The sequence below is a fragment of the Oncorhynchus mykiss genome, chromosome 30 (genome assembly GCF_057628025.1).
Source record: "Oncorhynchus mykiss isolate SJ-2025 chromosome 30, ASM5762802v1, whole genome shotgun sequence".
Classification (NCBI taxonomy): domain Eukaryota; kingdom Metazoa; phylum Chordata; class Actinopteri; order Salmoniformes; family Salmonidae; genus Oncorhynchus; species Oncorhynchus mykiss.
Genome location: NC_143051.1, coordinates 15,569,740 through 15,590,064, shown reverse-complemented (window position 1 = coordinate 15,590,064; position 20,325 = coordinate 15,569,740). Strand labels below are relative to the sequence as shown.

The 20,325-nt window shown below is 42.9% G+C and overlaps 1 protein-coding gene across 23 annotated transcripts in view; it reads left to right on the top strand.

The window, feature by feature from the left end:
- The first annotated feature begins 2,048 nt into the window (after window positions 1-2,048).
- Window positions 2,049-20,325, top strand: part of LOC110487992 (nuclear transcription factor Y, gamma) — a 46,307-nt gene continuing 28,030 nt past the window's right edge. For 6 of the 23 annotated variants that reach the window (XM_090227612.1, XM_090227604.1, XM_036970630.2 and 3 more), the window contains exon 1: window positions 2,086-2,210. In XM_090227612.1, coding sequence (XP_090083738.1) covers window position 2,210 — 1 coding nt within the window. In that variant the 5' untranslated portion in view covers window positions 2,086-2,209. Of the gene's footprint in view, window positions 2,211-17,935; window positions 18,240-18,499; window positions 19,159-20,325 lie in introns of those variants that run through there. The other 17 variants (XM_090227615.1, XM_036970635.2, XM_090227614.1 and 14 more) reach the window with 6 other exon arrangements.

The window sequence follows — 20,325 nt, the reverse complement described above, 5'->3', positions numbered from 1 at the left end:
CACACATCAAATCCAATTTTATTTGTCACATATGCCGAATACAACGGGTGTAGACCTTACCGTGAAATTCTTACAAGTCCTTTAACCAACAATGCAGTTCAAGAAATAGAGTTAAGAAAATATTTACAAAATAAACTAAAGCGAAAAAACTAAAAAAAGTAACAAGAAAATTGAACTTAATGTGAAATATGTTGTGAATGTATTGTACCATTTTTGAAATTGTATAACTGACTTAATGTTGTTGTCTTGGCAGCAGCTAATGGGGATTCATAATAAATTCAAATACCATAGACTTATGGACAGCACCAAGAAGGTTCCGAAATTATTCACACACAATTGCACACCCTTTTTTTAGGTATTGGGTTTGTAAGAGACTTAAGTGTTTGTTTTGTTTGTTTGAATTTTGATTCTTTGACATACAGTGGGGAGAACAAGTATTCGATACACTACCGATTTTGCAGGTTTTCCTACTTACAAAGCATGTAGAGGTCTGTAATTTTTATCATAGGTACACTTCAACTGTGAGAGACGAAATCTAAAACAAAAATCCAGAAAATCACATTATAGGATTTTTAAGTAGTTAATTAGCATTTTATTGCATGACATAAGTATTTGATACATCACAAAAGCAGAACTTAATATTTGGTACAGAAACCTTTGTTTGCAATTACAGAGATCATACGTTTCCTGTAATTCTTGACCAGGTTTGCACACACTGTAGCAGGGATTTTGGCCCACTCCTCCATACAGACCTTCTCCAGATCCTTCAGGTTTCAGGGCTGTCACTGGGCAACACGGACTTTCAGCTCCCTCCAAAGATTTTCTATTGGGTTCAGATCTGGAGACTGGCTAGGCCACTCCAGGAACTTGAGATGCTTCTTACGGAGCCACTCCTTAGTTGCCCTGGCTGTGTGTTTCGGCTCGTTGTCATGCTGGAAGACCCAGCCACGACCCATCTTCAATGCTCTTACTGAGGGAAGGAGGTTGTTGGCCAAGATCTCGCGATACATGGCCCCATCCATCCTCCCCTCAATACGGTGCAGTCGTCCTGTCCCCTTTGCAGAAAAGCATCCCCAAAGAATGATGTTTCTACCTCCATGCTTCACGGTTGGGATGGTGTTCTTGGGGTTGTACTCATCCTTCTTCTTCCTCCAAACATGGTGGGTGGAGTTTAGACCAAAAAGCTCTATTTTTGTCTCATCAGACCACACAACCTTCTCCCATTCCTCCTCTGGATCATCCGGATGGTCATTGGCAAACTTCAGACGGGCCTGGACATGCGCTGGCTTGAGCAGGGGGACCTTGCGTGCGCTGCAGGATTTTAATCCATGACGGCGTAGTGTGTTACTAATGGTTTTCTTTGAGACTGTGGTCCCAGCTCTCCTCAGGTCATTGACCAGGTCCTGCCGTGTAGTTCTGGGCTGATCCCTCACCTCCCTCATGATCATTGATGCCCGACGAGGTGAGATCTTGCATGGAGCCCCAGATCGAGGAGGATTGCCCGTCATCTTGAACTTCTTCCATTTTCTAATAATTGCGCCAACAGTTGTTGCCTTCTCACCAAGCTGCTTACCTATTGTCCTGTAGCCCATCCCAGCCTTGTGCAGGTCTACAATTGTACCCCTGATGTCCTTACACAGCTCTCGGGTCTTGGGCATTGTGGAGAGGTTGGAGTTTGATTGAGTGTGTGGACAGGTGTCTTTTATACAGGTAACGAGTTTAAATAGGTGCAGTTAATACAGGTAATGAATGAGTGGAGAACAGGAGGGCTTCTTAAATAAAAACTAACAGGTCTGTGAGAGCTGGAATTCTTACTGGTTGGTAGGTGATCAAATACTTATGTCATGCAATACAATGCAAATTAATTACTTAAAAATCATACAATGTGATTTTCTAGATTTTTGTTTGAGATTCCGTCTCTCACAGTTGAAGTGTACCTATGATAAAAAAAAATGACCGACCTCTACATGCTTTGTAAGTAGGAAAACCTGCAAAATCGTCAAGTGTATCAAATACTTGCTTTCCCCACTGTACTTCTTACTTCCCAGGCTCAGGATTTGATGTTCATTGACGTCAGTGCGCAATGTTGCCAACGTAGCACAGTTTCCGGTTCGAGCAGAAGTACGTGGCAGCCATCTTGTTTCCCGTTGCTACTGAAATAAAATAAATAATACGCTGAGCTGAACTTCACTGCGAACCCGTAAAACAAAGTGAGTAAAAATCAACTGATATACATGGTTAATGTCTATATGTGAAAGCATACTGTGTCGCTATGGAATTGAGGCTATAACTTTGCTAATTTCCAGTTGCTCGTCTTGTCCAATAGACGATTGTTTTGGAAGATGAACATAGGCGCCATTTCCCTCCCCGCTCTCTGAGCAGCTTATTGGTGGCCAGCTGAAAGTAACAGAGGCGTTTAAGAAACTACCACACTGAGTCCGCCATTTTGGCTCTTGTCTAAACTCTGTCTCGTGCGACTGGCGATTTTTGGTAGATCCCGAATGCCGTCAGTTTCACAACGAACTGAACCCTTAGAAACCTTGATTGGTGGAATCTAGTCCGAGGTTTGATTGGTCTGAAGGACAGATCCAAACGTAGTCTTTATTGGTTAGAGAGCCTTTCCCCAACTTTGCAAAGCTTTGTAAACTTTCCTTTGATTTATCGCTTCCTTTTGTTCAGTGGCGAATAAACAGTATCACAGGCCACTGTATAACGTATCATTGTCTTCCATGTCTCTCTTCCCTTGTCCAGGTTGCGCTTGTTATATGCTAGCTAACTGTTAGCTACCGGTGTCTCCCTACGTTTGCCTAACAATAAATGATCACACCGTGTTACTGTCTAAGTTAACTAGTTAAGCTAAACAGCTGCTGGTTTAGCCAGCAGATCCGACCCGCTTGCTTCAACTGTAAGCAATAGTTCGGGTCTGCTGTCTATCACTGGTTAGGATAGTTTTTGCTCATTCCAAAAATGATTTAGTTGGTTAATAATAGGTAGCTAACGTTAAATGTTTATCGTCAGTGTTGCATGTTGTTGGCTTGAACAAACCAAACTATTAGCTAGCTATGTACAAGACACATTTGGGCCATCTACTGTTTATTAGCTAACGTAGTTTGTCTGAATACAGGCAGGAGGCTGAAGGCATCAATAAAGAACTCACTAAAATCTCAAATTACAACAGACATCTTTCTCACATTTTGCTAATGCCCATTAAACCGAGATATGTATCATGTTCATTGTTTACATTCCAGTGTGTTGACTGACAGTTATTGTGAATCACATTATGTGCACACTGACTCTTCAAATACTTGAGGACTTGAAGTCTGTGCCTTGTCCCCTGAGCAGCATGATAAACAGCATTTTCTGCTATCTTGCCAATGTATAATTGCTTCAAACTATGTGATGGAAAGAAAATCATTCCATGCAATACCTGTTTCAATATGCAATTTGGAGAGTACTGTAGCAGCCTATGTATTGTACAATCCAAAACTAACTATACTGAGCACAAATATAAATGCAACATGCAACTCTTAAAACGATTTTACTGAGTTACAGTTCATATAAGGAAATCAGTCAATTGAAATAAATTCATTAGGCCCTATTTTACAGATTTCACATAAGTAGGCAGGGGCGCAGCCATGGACGAGCCAGGCCCAGCCAGTCAGAATTGTTTTTTCTCCACAAACAGATAGATTCTCCTCAGTTTCATCAGCTGTCTGGGTGGCTAGTCTCAGACAATCCCACAGGTGAAGAAGCCAGATGTGGAGGTCCTGGGCTGGCGTGGCTACATGTGGTTTGCAGTTATGAGGTCGGTTGGACGTACTGCCTAATTCTCTAAAACGAGGTTGGAGATGGCTTATGGTAGAGAAATAAACATTAAATTATTATGCAATAGTTCTGGTGGACATTCCTGCAGTCAGCATGCCAATTGCTCGCTCCCTCCCTCAACTTGAGACATCTGTGGCATTGTGTTGTGCCAAAACTGCACATTTTAGAGTGGCCTTTTATTGTCCCAGCACAAGGTGCGCCTGTGTAATGATCAGCTTCTTTATATGCCACACTTGTCAGGTGGCTGGATTATCTTTGCAAATGAGAAATGCTCACTAACAGGCATGTAAACAAATTTGAGCGGGATAAGCTGTGTGCGTATGTAATATTTCTGGGCTCTTTTATTTCAGCTTGTGAAACATGGGACCAACACTTGTTGCTTTTTACATTTTTGTTCAGTGTCTAAGGACTACTACTGGTTGACTATTAAGGGTACAATATTTGTTGGGCTATTTTACATGATTAGTTCATGTTCTCACCATCCACCAACTAGCCTAAATTCTCAATCTAGAGCAGGGGGTGTCAAAGTAATTTCATGGCTATCACACCAAGCACAGCTCTATACAGGAAGGATCTGTTCTCTAAATGCAAACAGGAGCATACATTAAGGTGGTGCCTGAAACGGGTCTAAGAAAAGCATGCAGTATTTTACTGACGGACGGTACAGTTCTGCCTAACCCATTCATGGATGCTAACTACCTTTAGTGCCTATTGACGATAGTATCTTCTGGCCGGGGAGTTTTGTTAAGGCCCTCTACGCTTGTTCTGAACTTTACAATGTATCACTTGCGGTGCAGTTTTGGAAACATAAGGAACGTACGTATCTTTCATATCAGCTATAAATAATTATCAAAAATCAAACTTTAATTACTACACACCTTTTTTATAGGGTTAGTGTTCGCACATGGCCATATCTCCATATTACGGTGCTTGTTTACGGAAGACCGATGGAAGACAGGCCTCCACCTGTGTGTAAGCTAACTGGGGAGGAAGTGTAGTTCTTCAACTGGAGGCACACACAGTATGGATCTGTTCAAAACTGCTAGAGTAGGTGTATCTTTGTTATTTCAAAGATTCTTTCTCTTTGTTATGAACAATAAGGGAGATATCAGCACATGTTTTTCAATAACTGTTTTGCAAGCAAGGATTATTGACATTTCTAAACGTTGAAACACAGGGTTGTAATTGTACTTCACATGCAGATAACTGCTAAAAAAGGTTTTCGAGGGCTAAGTTCTGCCCTGCTTTTTCCTGCGTTGCTGCAGGTAGGCCCCCAACTATCACAGCAGCTGTTAGCTTCATAACTTTCAACTTGACTTTGATATCCAGTCTAAATGCACCATTACAATGTAATCAGAAAATAAACATGCATATTGTTAATTTATGCCCCATTACTAAATTATCAACATCTAGAATCAGTTTTTCCTTTTGAGCGCAGACAGGATTGAAGCCAGTGAGACTGTTTATCATCCAAATTTAGGATGGACAAACTGTGTGTAGCCCGTGTGTGTGCATGTTTTTGTGTAGGTAAGCCTAGTTTATGCAGGTGTGTGCGTGCATGACTTAGCCCGGCAGCCCTGAGGGCTCTTTTCTGCTGTTTGTTTGTGAAAGTGATACCCCGGCTTGTGCGTGTTTGGTTCTAAACAGCGACTGTAAGGAAACATGTCCCAGACACCAGCAGCACAAGTAATGGGAAGGTCTCTGCTGCAGAGTGACCTTGTCAGGTGTCCTCGTGGAGGAGGTTTGGGTGTAGAAGAGCCTGCCTGCACCGCCATAGATGGCTATCGCTGGAATGGAATAATCTATGTGCAGTCTAGCTGCTCTATAATCATTAACCAGCCTGCTACCAGCTCTACTCTGTTCCCAGCTCTACTCTGTTCCCCTGCTCTCGCTGTACCAAAATAGAAAAGGGAACATTGAGTCTCTCTCAATTCCATTTCAATTTAAGGGGCTTTATAGGCATGGGAAACATATGTTTATATTGCCAAAGCAAGTGAAATAGGTAATAAAAAAAAGTGAAATAAAATTGACAGTAAACATTACACTCACAAGTCCCAAAAGAATAAGTATGTCTATGATGTGCAAATAGTTACGAAAGGGAAAATAAACATAAATATAGGTTGTATTTACAGTGGTGTTTGTCACATCTTGCTGCTGAGATGGCACACTGTGGTATGGAAGTTTATCAAAATTGGATTTGATAAACTTTGGGTCTGTATGTAATCTGAGGAAAACGTGTGTCGACAATTAGAGGTCGACCGATTAATGATTTTTCAACACCGATACCAATTATTGGAGGACCAAAAAAGCCGATGCCGATTTTAATAAATAAATAGAATACATGTATTTGTAATAATGACAATTACAACAATACCGAATGAACACTTTTAACTTAATATAATACATCAATAAAATCAATTTAGCTTCAAGTAAATAATGAAACATGCTCAATTTGGTTTAAATAATGCAAAAACAAAGTGTTGGAGAAGAACGTAAAAGTGCAATATGTGCTATGTAAGAAAGCTACCGTTTCAGTCCTTGCTCAGAACATGATAACATATGAAAGCTGGTGGTTCCTTTTAACATGAGTCTTCAATATTCCCAGGTAAGAAGTTTTAGGTTGTAGTTATTATAGGACTATTTCCCTCTATACCATTTGTATTTCATTAACCTTTGACTATTGGATGTTCTTATAAGCACTTTAGTATTGCCAGTGTAACAGTATAGCTTCCGTCCCTCTCCTCGCTCCTCCCTGGGCTCGAACCAGGAACACAATGACAACAGCCACCCTCGAAGCGGTGTTACCCATGCAGAGCAAAGGAAACAACCACCCAGAGTGAAGTTTGAAACGCTATTAGTGCGCGCTAACTAGCCAGCCATTTCACTTCGGACACACCAGCCTCATCTCGGGAGTTGATAGGTTTGAAGTCATAAACAGCGCAATGCTTGACGCACAACGAAGAGCTGCTGGCAAAACGCACGAAAGTGCTGTTTGAATGAATGTTTACGCGCCTGCTTCTGCCTTCCACTGCTCAGTCAGATACTTAGATACTTGTATGCTTAGTCAGATTATATGCAACACAGGACACACTAGATAATATCTAGTAATATCATCAACCATGTGTAGTTAACTAGTGATTATGATTGATTGTTTTTTATAAGATAAGTTTAATGCTAGCTAGCAACCTCCCTTGGCTTACTGCATTTGCGTAACAGGCAGTCTCCTTGTGGAGTGCAACGAGAGAGAGGCAGGTTGTTATTGCGTTGGATTAGTTAACTGTAAGGTTGCAAGATTGGATCCAACGAGCTGACAAGGTGAAAATCTGTCTTTCTGCCCCTGTACGAGACAGTTAACCCACCGTTCCTAGGCCGTCATTGAAAATAAGAATGTGTTCTTAACTGACTTTCCTAGTTAAATAAAGGTGTACAAATATATATAAAAAAATCGCCACCCAAAAATACCGATTTCCGATTGTTATGAAAACTTGAAATCGGCCCCAATTAATCGGTCAACCTCTAGTCTCAATGGTCATACATTTGGCAGGAGGTTAGGATGTGCAGCTCCAGTTTCTTCCTCATTTTGTTGGCAGTGTGCTCACAGTCTGTCTTCTCTTGAGGGCCAGGTCTACCTTTGGCGGCATTTCTCAATAGCAAGGCAATGCTCACTGAGTCTGTACATAATCTAAGCTTTCCTTAATTTTTGGTCAGTCACAGTGGTCAGGTATTCTGCCACTGTGTACTCTGTTTAGGGCCAAATTGCATTCTAATTTGCTCTTTTTTTGTTAATTACTTGACACATTGGAAAGCATTATCTTTTTGTTTTCTCGTGATTTATTGGGGTCTAATTGTGTTGCTGTCTTGGGGCTCTGTGGGTCTGTTTGTGAACAGAGCCCCAGGACCAGCTTGCTTAGGGACCTCTTCTCCAGGTTAATTTCTCTTTAGGTACTGGCTTTGTTATGGGAGGTTTGGGAATCACTTCCTTTTATGTGGTTGTAGAATTTAACGGCTCTTTTCTGGATTTTGATAATTAGCGGGTATCGGCCTAATTCTGCTCTGTATGCATTATTTGGTGTTTTACGTTGTAGGATATTTTTGCAGATTTCTGCATGCAGAGTCTCAATTTGGTGTTTGTCTTGATTGGTGAGCGGACCCCAGACCTCACAACCATAATGGGCAATGGGTTCTATAAGTCTTTCAAGTATTTTTTTAGACAGATAATAATTAGTATGTTGAATTTTATGTTCCTTTTGATGGCATAGAAGGCAATTCTTGCATTGTCTCAGATCGTTCACAGCTTTATGGATGTTAGCTGTGGCGCTTATGTTTAGGCCGAGGTATGTGTAGTTTTTTGTGTGCTCTAGGGCAATGTTGTCAAGATGGAATTTGTATTCGTGGTCCTGGCAATTTGACCTTTTTTTTGGAACAGCATTATTTTTGTCTTAATGAGATTTACTGTCAGGGCCCAGGTCTGACAGAATATTTGCAGAAGATCTAGGTACTGCTGTAGGCCTTCCTTTGCTGGGGACAGAAGCACCGGATCATCAGCAAATAGTAGACATTTAACTTCATTTGACTTCAGATTCTAGCAGGGTGAGGCCGGATTCTGCAGACTGTTCTATTGCCCTCACCAATTCGTTGATGGACACTACCGTTCAAAAGTTTGGGGTCACTTTTCAAAGAAAAGCCCAACAAAAAATTTGTCCATCAAAATAACATCAAATTGATCATAAATACAATGTAGACATAGTTAATGTTGTAAAGGACTATTGTAGCTGGAAACGGCTGATTTCTAATGGAATATCGACATAGGCGTATGTGTTCCAATGGCACGTTGTGTTAGCTAATCAAAGTTTATCATTTTCAAAGGCTAATTGATCATTAGAAAACCCTTATGCAATTATGTTAGCACAGCTGAAAACTGTTGTGCTAATTTAAGAAGCAATAAAACTGTCCGACTTTAGGCTATTTGAGTATCTGGAGCCATCAGCATTTGTGGGTTCGATTACAGGCTCAAAATGGCCAGAAACCAGAATAGAAAGAGGAGTGGGAGGCCCCGGTGCACAACTGAGTTTCCATCTTGTCCAGCTGTGTATGTAACATTTCACGTAAACCCTGTTTCTTTTCTGCATCGAAGTAGTGGTCCTTGTACCTAGCATCGAGCGTGGTGGCGACACAGTAAAGAGGCTCAGAGAGAATTCCACATTCTTGGGCATGCAATACGGCTTTCCTCCGTACGAAATCCTCATTGACCCACTGTGATGTCAGACTCAGCATGCTCATGGGGCTGTCATCGCCAGTTGTGAAGCTAATAGCAGCGACGCCCATAGCAAGTAGCTCATGTACGTGTTTCAACAATACTGTGCAACTCCGGTAGGGCAACATCTGAAAAATAGCTCCGACTTGGTAGTGTGTGCCGGTGCTCGACCAGTCGGCGAAAGCCAACATCCACGACAGAGAACGGTTGATTGTCAAGGGCAATGAATTCCATTATCTTGGCGTTAATGGAATTAGCCTTTGAGTTGCCTCGCTGAAGTTCTTACTCTTTCAAATGACGGCTCGATTTGAACTTGTTTAGTTGTTGAAGTGTGCACTTAGTATTTTTCTGCTTTTACTGTGCATTGCTGTATTTTTTTGTGGCGTTATTACGTCATCTACCTACTTTGGGTAGGCATGTCAGCTTTGACATCGGTTTTGCACATTGGTGTTAAACTACACATCGGGCCAGTGCCGATGTTGGCATTTTAAGCTAATATCGGCCAATAGGTTTTTCAATTTCTTTCTTAGGTTTTTGCATTTTTTCATCAAACAATTTGTCATTGTTGTTCATTTTCTTTTTTTCTTTATTTCACCTTTTATTTAACTGGGCAAGTCAGTTAAAAACAAATTCTTATTTACAATGACAGCCTACCAAAGGCCTCCTGCGGGGACGGGGTTCTGGGATTAAAAAAATAAATACAATATAAATATAGGACAAAACACACATCACAACAAGAGACACAACACTACATAAAGAGAGACCTAAGACAACAACATAACAAGGCAGCAACACATGACAACACAACATGGTAGCAGCACAAAAACATGGTACCAACATTATTGGACAAGTCAACAGCACAAAGGTCAAGAAGGTAGAGACAACAATACTGTGTTGTCTGCTTTACATTTTTAGATTTGACAGGGAAGCTGAGAGGTCAAATAATACTGTTTAGGTTTTTTACTGTGAAGTTTACACCATCACTATTACAGTGAAACGTTTTGTCCTGGAAATTGTCTTGAAGGGTTTGAATTTGTTGTTGCCTAATTGTGTTTTGGTAGATTTCCACACTACTTTCCTTCCATCTTTTCGCAAGATGTCACCAACAGAGATGCTCGCCTCGCTTTGACTCTTTAGGAAACTATGCAGTATTTTTATTTATTTTATGTATTATTTCTTACATTGTTAGCCCAGAAAATCTTAAGTGTTATTACATACAGCCGGGAAGAACTATTGGATATAAGAGCGGCGTCAACTTACCAACATTACGACCAGAATACAACTTTACTGAACCGGATCTGTTTTTCGGACCACCATCCAGGACATTGGATCTAATCCCAGAGGCCGACCCAAAACAACCTCGCCGCAGGAGAGGTAGACGCAGTGGCTGTGCACACCACTCACCGCTTCAGAGTATATTACTCGCCAGTGTCCAGTCTCTAGACAACAATGTGGATGAAATTAGGGCACGGGTTGCCTTCCAGAGAGACATCAGAGATTGTAACATTCTCTGTTTCACGTAAACATGGCTCTCTCGGGATATGTTGTCTGAGTCGGTACAACCACCACAAGAAGAAGGGCAGGGATGTATGCTTCATGATTAATGACTCATGGTGTAAGCACAACAACATACAGGAACTCAAGTCCTTCTGTTCACCTGACCTAGAATTCCTTACAATCAAATGCCGACCACATTATCTCCCAACAGAATTTTCTTTGATTATAGTCACAGCCGTGTATACTACCCCCCCCCCCCCCCCCCCCCCCTATCACGTGGACTGGGAAATGTTCTGGGAAGCCTCAGAGAATAACATTGTTTTATATGCTGACTCGATGAGGTAGTTTATAAGGAAGTGTGTTGGAGATGTTTTACCCACTGTGACTATTAAAACCTACCCTAACTTAGATGTCGGCATCAGCACCAAACTGAAAGCGCGAACCACCACATTCAACCATGGAAAGATGTCTGGGAATATGGCCGAAAGTAAGTGTAGTTACTCTCTCCGCAGGGCAATCAAATAAGCAAAATGTCGGTTAAGGGACAGGGTGGAGTTGCAATTCAACGGCTCAGAAACGAGATGCATATGGCAAGTTTCTACAGGCAATTATGGACTATAAAAAGAACACCAGCCACGTCACGGACACCGACGTCTTGCTTCCAGACAAGCTAAACACCTTCACCTGCTTTGAGGATAATACAGTGCCACCGACAAGGCCCGCTACCAAGGATTGCGGCCCCCCCTCCTTCTCCGTGGCCGATGTGAGTAAGACATTTAAACGCGTTAGCCCTCGCAAGGCTGCTTGCCCAGATGGCATTCCTAACTGCATGCGCATACCAGCTGGCTGGTGTGTTTATGGACACATTCAATCACACCCTATCCCAATCTGCTGTCCCCACATGCTTCAAGATGGCCACCATTGTTCCTGTACCAAAGAAGGCAAAGCAAACTGAACTAAATTACTATCGCCCCATAGCACTCACTTCTGTTAACATGAAGTACTTTGAGAGGCTAGTCAAGGATCATATCACCTCCACCTTACCTGCCACCCTATACCCACTTAAGATTACATACCGCCCCAACAGGTCCACAGACGATGCAATCGCCATCAGACTGACCTATCCCATCTGGACAAGAGGAATACCTATGTAAGAATGCTGTTCATTGACTACAGCTCAGCATCCAACACCATAGTACCCTCCAAGCCCATCATTAAGCTTGAGACCCTGGGCCTCAACCCCAACCTTTGCACCTGGGTCCTGGACTTTCAGATGGGCCGTCCCCAGGGGATGAAGGTAGGAAACAATGCCTCCATGTCGCTGATCCTCAGTACTGGGGCCCCACAAAGGTGCGTGATCAGCCCCCTCCTGTACTCCCTGTTCACCCATAACAGCGTGGCCATGCACGCCTCCAACTCAATCATCAAGTTTGCAGACGACACAACAGTAGTGGGTGTGATTACCAACAACGACGAGACAGCCTACAAGGAGGAAGTGAGGGCCCTGGGATTGTGGTGTCAGGAAAACAACCTCTCACCCAACGTCAACAAAACAAAGGAGATGATCGTGAATTTCAGGAAACAGCAGAGGGAGCACCCCCCTATCCACATCGACAGGACAGTAGTGGAGAAGGTGGAAAGATTCAAGTTCCTCGGTGTACACATCACTGAAATGGTCCACCCACACAGACAGCGTGATGAAGAAGGTGTGACAGCGCCTCTTCAACCTCAGGAGAATGAAGAAATTTGGCCTGTCACCTAAAACCCCTGCAAATTTTTACATATGCGCAATTGAGAGCATCCTGTCGGGCTGTATGGAAACTGCACTGCTCTCAACCGCAAGGCTCTCCACAGGGTGGTGCGGTCTGCACAACGCATCACCGGGGGCAAACTACCTGCCCTCCAGGACACCTATAGCACCCGATGTCACAGGAAGGCCAAAAAGATCATCAAGGACAACAATCACCCAAGCCACTGCCTGTAAACCCCGCTACCATTCAGAAGGCGAGGTCAGTATAGGTGCCTCAAAGCTGGGACCGAGAGATTGAAAAACAGCTTCTCAAGGCCATCAGACTGTTAAACAGCCATCACTAACACAGAGAGACTGCTGCCTACATACAGACCCAAATCATTGGCCACTTTAATAAATGGATTACCAGTCAATTTAAATAATGCCACATTAATAATGTTTTCATATCTTACATTACTGATCTCATATGTGTATATACTGTGTTTTATACCATCTATTGCATCTTGATTATGCTTCTCATCCATATACAGTGGGACAAAAAAGTATTTAGTCAGCCACCAAGTGTGCAAGTTCTCCCACTTAAAAAGATGAGAGGCCTGTAATTTTCATCATAGGTACACTTCAACTATGACAGAATGAGAAGAAAAAAATCCAGAAAATCACATTGTAATGAAATGTAATGAATTTATTTGCAAATTATGGTGGAAAATAAGTATTTGGTCAATAACAAAAGTTAATCTCAATACTTTGTTATATACCCTTTGTTGGCAATGACAGAGGTCAAACGTTTTCTGTAAGTCTTCACAAGGTTTTCACACACTGTTGCTGGTATTTTGGCCCATTCCTCCATGCAGATCTCCTCTAGAGCAGTGATGTTTTGGGGCTGTTGCTGGGCAACACGGAAACTTTCAACTCCCTCCAAAGATTTTCTATGGGGTTGAGATCTGGAGACTGGCTAGGCCACTCCAGGACCTTGAAATGCTTCTTACGAAGCCACTCCTTCGTTGCCCGGGCGGTGTGTTTGGGATCATTGTCATGCTGAAAGACCCAGCCACGTTTCATCTTCAATGCCCTTGCTGATGGAAGGAGGTTTTCACTCAAAATCCCACGATACATGGCCCCATTCATTCTTTCCTTTACACGGATCAGTCGTCCTGGTCCCTTTGCAGAAAAACAGCCCCAAAGCATGATATTTCCACCCCTATGCTTCACAGTAGGTATGGTGTTCTTTGGATGCAACTCAGCATTCTTTGTCCTCCAAACACGACGAGTTGAGTTTTTACCAAAAAGTTATATTTTGGTGTCATATGGTCAGATGAAATTTTCCCAATCTTCTTCTGGATCATCCAAATGCTCTCTAGCATACTTCAGACGAGCCTGGACATGTACTGGCTTAAGCAGGGGGACACGTCTGGCACTGCAGGATTTGAGTCCCTGGCGGCGTAGTGTGTTACTGATGGTAGGCGTTTGTTACTTTGGTCCCAGCTCTCTGCAGGGTATTCACTAGGTCTTGTATGTCTTCCATTTCCTAATAATTGCTCCCATAGTTGATTTCTTCAAACCAAGCTGCTTACCTATTGCAGATTCAGTCTTCCCAGCCTGGTGCAGGTCTACAATTTTGTTTCTGGTGTCCTTTGACAGCTCTTTTGGTCTTGGCCATAGTGGAGTTTGGAGTGTGACTGTTTGAGGTTGTGGACAGGTGTCTTTTATACAGGTACCGAGTGGAGGACAGAGGAGCCTCTTAAAGAAGAAGTTACAGGTCTGTGAGAGCCAGAAATCTTACTTGTTTGTAGGTGACCAAATGCTTATTTTCCACCATAATTTGCAAATAAATTCATTACAAATCCTACAATGTGATTTTCTGGATTTTTTTTTCTCATTTTGTCTGTCATAGTTGAAGTGTACCTATGATGAAAATGTACAGGCCTCTCATCTTTTTAAGTTTGAGAACTTGCACAATCGGTGGCTGACTAAATACCTTTTTGCCCCACTGTATTTATATTAGAGGTCGACCGATTATGATTTTTCGACGCCGGTACCGATTGTTGGAGGACCAAAAAAGCCGATACCGATTAATCGGACAATTTTTGATTTATTTATATATATATATAAAAAAAAAAAAGTATTTGTAATAATGACAATTGCAACAATACTGAATTAACACTTATTTCAACTTAATATAATACATCAATAAAATCAATTTAGCCTCAAGTAGATAATGAAACGTTCAATTTGGTTTACATAATGCAAAAACAAAGTGTTAGAGAATAATGTAGAAGTGCTATGTAAGAAAGCTTACGTTTCAGTTCCTTGCTCAGAACATGAAAACATATGAAAGCTGGTGGTTCCTTTTAACATGAGTCTTCAATATTCCCAGGTAAGAAGTTTTAGGTTGTAGTTATTATAGGACTATTTCCCTCTATACTATTTGTATTTCATTAACCTTTGACTTTTGGATGTTCTTATAGGAAACAACCACCCCAAGGCTCAGAGCAAGTGAAGTTCAGATGAAGCTCAGTGAAGTTTGAAATGCTATTAGCGCGCGCTAACTAGCCAGCCATTTCACTTCGGTCACACCAGCCTCATCTCGGGAGTTGATAGGTTTGAAGTCATAAACAGCGCAATGCTTGATGCACAATGAAGAGCTTCTGGCAACATGCACGAAAGTGCTGTTTGAATGAATGTTTACGCGCCTGCTTCTGCCTACCACCGCTAAGTCAGATACTTAGATACTTGTATGCTTGTATGCTCAGTCAGATTATATGCAACGCAGGACATTCTAGATAATATCTAGTAATATCATCAACCATGTGTAGTTAACTAGTGATTATGATTGATTGTTTTTTATAAGATAAGTTTAATGCTAGCTAGCAACTTCCCTTGGCTTACTGCATTTGCGTAACAGGCAGTCTCTGCAACGAGAGAGAGGCAGGTCGTTATTGCGTTGGACTAGTTAACTGTAAGGTTGCAAGATTGGATCCAACGAGCTGACAAGGTGAAAATCTGTCTTTCTGCCCCTGAACGAGGCAGTTAACCCACCGTTCCTAGGCCGTCATTGAAAATAAGAATGTGTTCTTAACTGACTTGCCTTTATTTAATCTTTATTTAACTAGGCATAAAAAAAATTAAAAAACGGCAAATCGCCACCCAAAAATACTGATTTCCGATTGTTATGAAAACTTGAAATCGGCCCCAATTAATCGGCCATTCCGATTAATCAGTCAACCTCTAATTTATATGTACATGTTCCTATTCCATCCCTTTACATTTGTGTGTATAAGATAGTTGTTGTGGAACTGTTAGATTACTTGTTAGATATTACTGCACCGTCAGAACTAGAAGCACAAGCATTTTGCTACACTCGCATTAACATCTGCTAACCATGTGTATGTGACCAATAACATTTTATTTGATCTATAGCATTTCTTAATATTATTCAGTTCCTTTGGCTTTGATGCCTCGTGATTGAGCATAGTAGAGTGATTTTAAAGTGATCTGATAGGGTTGTCAGTGGACTGACTGAATGCTCTAAGAGACTCTGGGTTGAGGTCAGTGATAAAGTAGTCTACAGTACTACTGCCAAGAGATCAGCTATAGGTGTACCTACCATAGGTGTCCCCTCCGAAGCCTACCATTGACAATGTACATACCCAGATTCCGACAGAGCTGCAGGAGTTGTGACCTGTTTATGTTGGTTATGTTGTCGTAGTTTTGTATAGGGGGGCATATGGGGGAGGGAATGCTGTTACCTCCAGGTAGGTGTTTGTCCCCCTGTGTGCTGAGGGTTCTTGTCCAGTTCTGGCATGAAGGTCGCCATAGACTAGTACATGTCCCTGGGCCTGGAAATTGTTGATCTCCCCCTATGGGGATTCTACTGGTGGTATGTAGGTAGCACACAAACATTTTTCTCTGTTGAAATTATTTCCTTATTTAGTTCTAGCCAGATGTAAATTGTTCCTGTTTTGACTAATTTTAATAGAATGGGTTAGGTGTGTTCTATACCAAATTAGCATACCCCCTGAGTCCCTTCCCCGTTTCACACCTGGTAGTTTGGATGGGACTACCAGCTCTCTGTAACCTAGAGGGCAACCAGTGGGTCTGTCTCCTTTATATCATGTTTCTTGTTGGATGACAATGTCTGTATTTCCAATTGCTTTGATGAAGTCTGGATTCCTGCTCTTTAGGCCAAAGGCAGATGACCTCAGACCTTGTATATTCCAGGATGAGATAATAAAGACTTTGTTTTCCATAGTGTCTAGTGTTGTTTTATGGTGTCTGTCCCTCCTCTCTCACTCTCTGTCCATATTCTCTTTCGCTCTCTGTCCGTCCTCTTTGTCCCCCCTCACTCACTCTCTGTCATCCTCTCTCTGTCCCTCCTCCCTCTCTGTCCCTCCTCTTTCTCGCTCTCTGTCCCTCTTTCTCGCTCTCTGTCCCTCCTCGCTCTCTGTCCATCCTCTTTGTCCCCCCTCACTCGCTCTCTGTCATCCTCTCTCTGTCCCTCCTCACTCTCTGTCCCTCCTCTTTCTCACTCTCTGTCCCTCCTCACTCTGTCCCTCTCTCTCATCCTGTAACAGCTCTCTCCTTTCTGTCCTTCTCCATCCTTTTGGCTCTCCCTCCCCCCGGTTTGTTCAGTGACGGAGCAGGTTTGTGTTCTATCTCTCTGGCTTGTTGTTTCTCGGTACAGTGGGGGATTTGCAGCAGTAATATGCAGGATAAGCCTCAGGTCATTCCACCATCATCTATGCAGATTGCCAGCTAAAAGCAACTCTCAGTAAATTGCTTTGTCCCCTCCTCTCACCTAAATCTCTCACTTCAGTACACTTCATTGCCAGGACATTACGTTTCCTTAATCTGTTGCTAGACAGATCTTTAGACATGCAGTTCTCCAAACACCGTTATGGATCCCAAATGGCACCCTATTCCTGTAGTGCCTTACTTTTGACAAGAGCAACCCATGCATGCGTGTGCTCATCCTAATGTAAACGTTAGTGCGTAGAACAGCATGGCTGAATGTCCGTTTAACCCATGGCGAGATAACAGCAGGGCATTTATATGACATTGCTGAAATGGTTTTATGATGACATTTTAATTGTAGAACGAGAACTGTCTGGGAGCATAGTTTTAGGGCCAAGACAACAATAGTTGTTTATTGACATTGTCCTATGTCTTGTCCACCCACAAACATGAACTCAATTTGTTGAGGTGCCTTTTTTTGGCCTGATTTGATCAGCTACCTTTGTAGAATTAGAAATGCACTTAAAATGATTTTTGAAGACCCTTTTTTTTTAAGTCTTGAAAATTTGTTTTTTTTACTAAATACCTTTTGTTCATTGGTAGGTTAGGTATTTCATTTAACTATTTCTAAATCTGGATCTTACTATCAGATAAACTAATTCATTCTCATGTATTTAGTTGTGTTATTATTCTAGTACATTTTTAGTGAATGAAATATGTACTTCAATGAAGGTGTTTTATTAGCACTAACACAGATTACAATATTTAGTAGATTGTCTGGATGTTATCTTTCTACCTACTGTGACAGAGGAAGGATGTGTGACAGAGGAAGGATGTGTGACAGAGGAAGGACAAGCGTGTGCTTGTGGACTTGCACGCATGCCTGTGAACACGTAGATCACAGCGCGTCTGCTCAATATGCCTTTGCTCTTTAAATCATGTAGCTGCAACATGCGGCATCCATTCTGACACTCCCCTCAGCCAATCAGGGGCATCAGGGTTGCTTGCATCACTGGCCTTTCAACCAGTCATGGCCGCAGGGAGGCGGGACTCGGGTAGACATTTAGTTTGACATTGTAAATAAGCAGGGAACAGTTGTCAGAGAGCAGCCAGTGGTTCCTTTCTTCTCCGTACAGCCATGAGAAACGCAAGATCAGCCGGAGGACACGGAATGCAGAGGCAAGCTACCACCACCACTTCCTCAATCAGTCCATGACTCGCTTTGTTAGAACTTTCTTTGTCTTTTGTCTGGTTCTTCTTTCTCTCTCTTCCTCTTTTCTTTCCCTGACCCCTATCCTGCAGCTCAAGGTAACTTAAAACAGGAAGTTGGCTGTCGGTGAAAGGGGGTTGGGTGTAGGAAGGAGGGGGTAGGGCGGGGGAAGTGTCAGAGCCGACGAGCGGTTGGCTCGGCCAATAGTGCAGGAGGGCTCTCTACTTTCATTCGGGAAAGGCTGAGAGCGGGGCAGGAGCCTGGCCAGGGTCTGAGTATCATGTAGCAGGCTAGATTGATTACTTTTGAATGTTAAAAGGAAAGGAGGCAAGGAGGAGATTTGTCTGGGAGTCGAGTGCTGCTGTACCGCTGCCACTTTGATCTCTTTCGGCTATCTTTTTTTTCTTTTTGTCCTTCACTGTGCTGAGGCAGGGGTCAACTGAAAGACAAAGGTGTGGGTCGCTGGCTGGAGAAAGAGATGGAACAAGTGATAAGGAGCGGGAGGGAGATGCTCGGGGTGGGGGGGGGGGTTGGTCAGAGGAGAAACAGGAGAGAGGGGTGTGTGTTTAGGAAAGGGGGGTGGGAGGGGGGCCGGAGGAGAATGAGTTGAGGGGGAGGGGTAGAAGAAGGTGGGGGTAGTGAACGCTCTTCTCTGTCTGTTGGGCAGGCTGTAAGGTTTTTAAAGGCGGAGGATGGGCGGACTGTGTTTTGTCTGTTCCTGGGACCGGCGCCTGAGGAAGTGAAGTGCTACAGAGATTTTCTGTGTTAGCCAGCCCCCCCTCCTCTTGCCTCTCAACGAGACTTCTACAGTACAGAGTAGAGAGTACAGCCTCTCTCTCTCCCTTTCCTGCTCTCCTTCAGCCAACTACACAGAATGATGGGCACACGGTAAGTGTGACCAACCACACACACACTAGACCTGTCTGTGTTGTAGATCGCTGCTGGATTCCTCTACTCATGTGTGCTTTCTCTTCTCATCTTTCTCTCGCTCTTTCGCTTTCTCTCGCTCTTTCTCTTTCGCTCTGTTTCTTCTCTGTCTCTCTGCAGAGATGGGATGCGTTCTCTGCCCTCACTACTCCTCTTCTCTGTCGTCCTCTACTTTTCTCCTTGGGAGAAATCTGAATGTGTGTGTGTCATTTAAAAAAAAAAACTATTTTTGCAACTAACAGCAGTCACCCTCATGTCCTTCAATTGGCACTCCAGGACAGGATCTGTGTTGTTGACATCTTTAGTTTGCATTTTGCAGAATGTCACTCCTTGAGTCATGTTAATGTTTTTCTATGAAAACTACAATGTAGGCTGTTAATATGGATGACAAGTTCTATTGAATTAGACTGGTTGTTCTGTTGACCAGCACTGGTTGGTGTTTGTTTGCGACCCTGCTTCTGCTGTGTTTTGACTTTGGACTTTTAAGCAGGATGTTAGCAGCTGTTAGTTTGTCTCTCTGGGCGGTGTTGGTTATTGACTCTCTGTAGCGCTGTGGTTGGACTGCACAGCGCTGTGCTCGCAGACAGACAGACTTCAAAGTCATTCAGGATGGTCACGATTGTACTGCTGTGACTGCGGTCCATGGCCCGTCCCAAAGCCTGGTCCTTGGAGTGTTGTTTACACTCGCCTGACAGTGATGCAGAGGGCAAGATGGCGCTGAGCTCGCTACAGCATGTTTAGGGGACGAATTTGAGACCTTGTAGTTGGGTTGTGTCGGGGCCGCTGCAATGACGATGGCAATTGACAGCTTTAGGGACAGACCACAGGTTTTTGATGTGTGATCTCTTTAGATGCAATCTATATATCATCTCTAGCTCTGTTCTGCCTCCCCTTCTCCCTAATTGAAAGTTTCCATCGGTGCCACCTTTCTCTCTCTCTGACAGAAAGTTCAGTTGGGGAGAGGGATGACTAAAAATAACTCCAGTGACCACACAGCTATTGTGTGCCTTATTCCTTTGCCCTTGCAGGCAGCCTTGTTTTGAGTGTGTAAGTCACGGTGTGTGTTGTCAACACATGAGCCAAACTACCAGATAAAGTTTGGTGTTCTGTTATTGAGGCTGATATGCA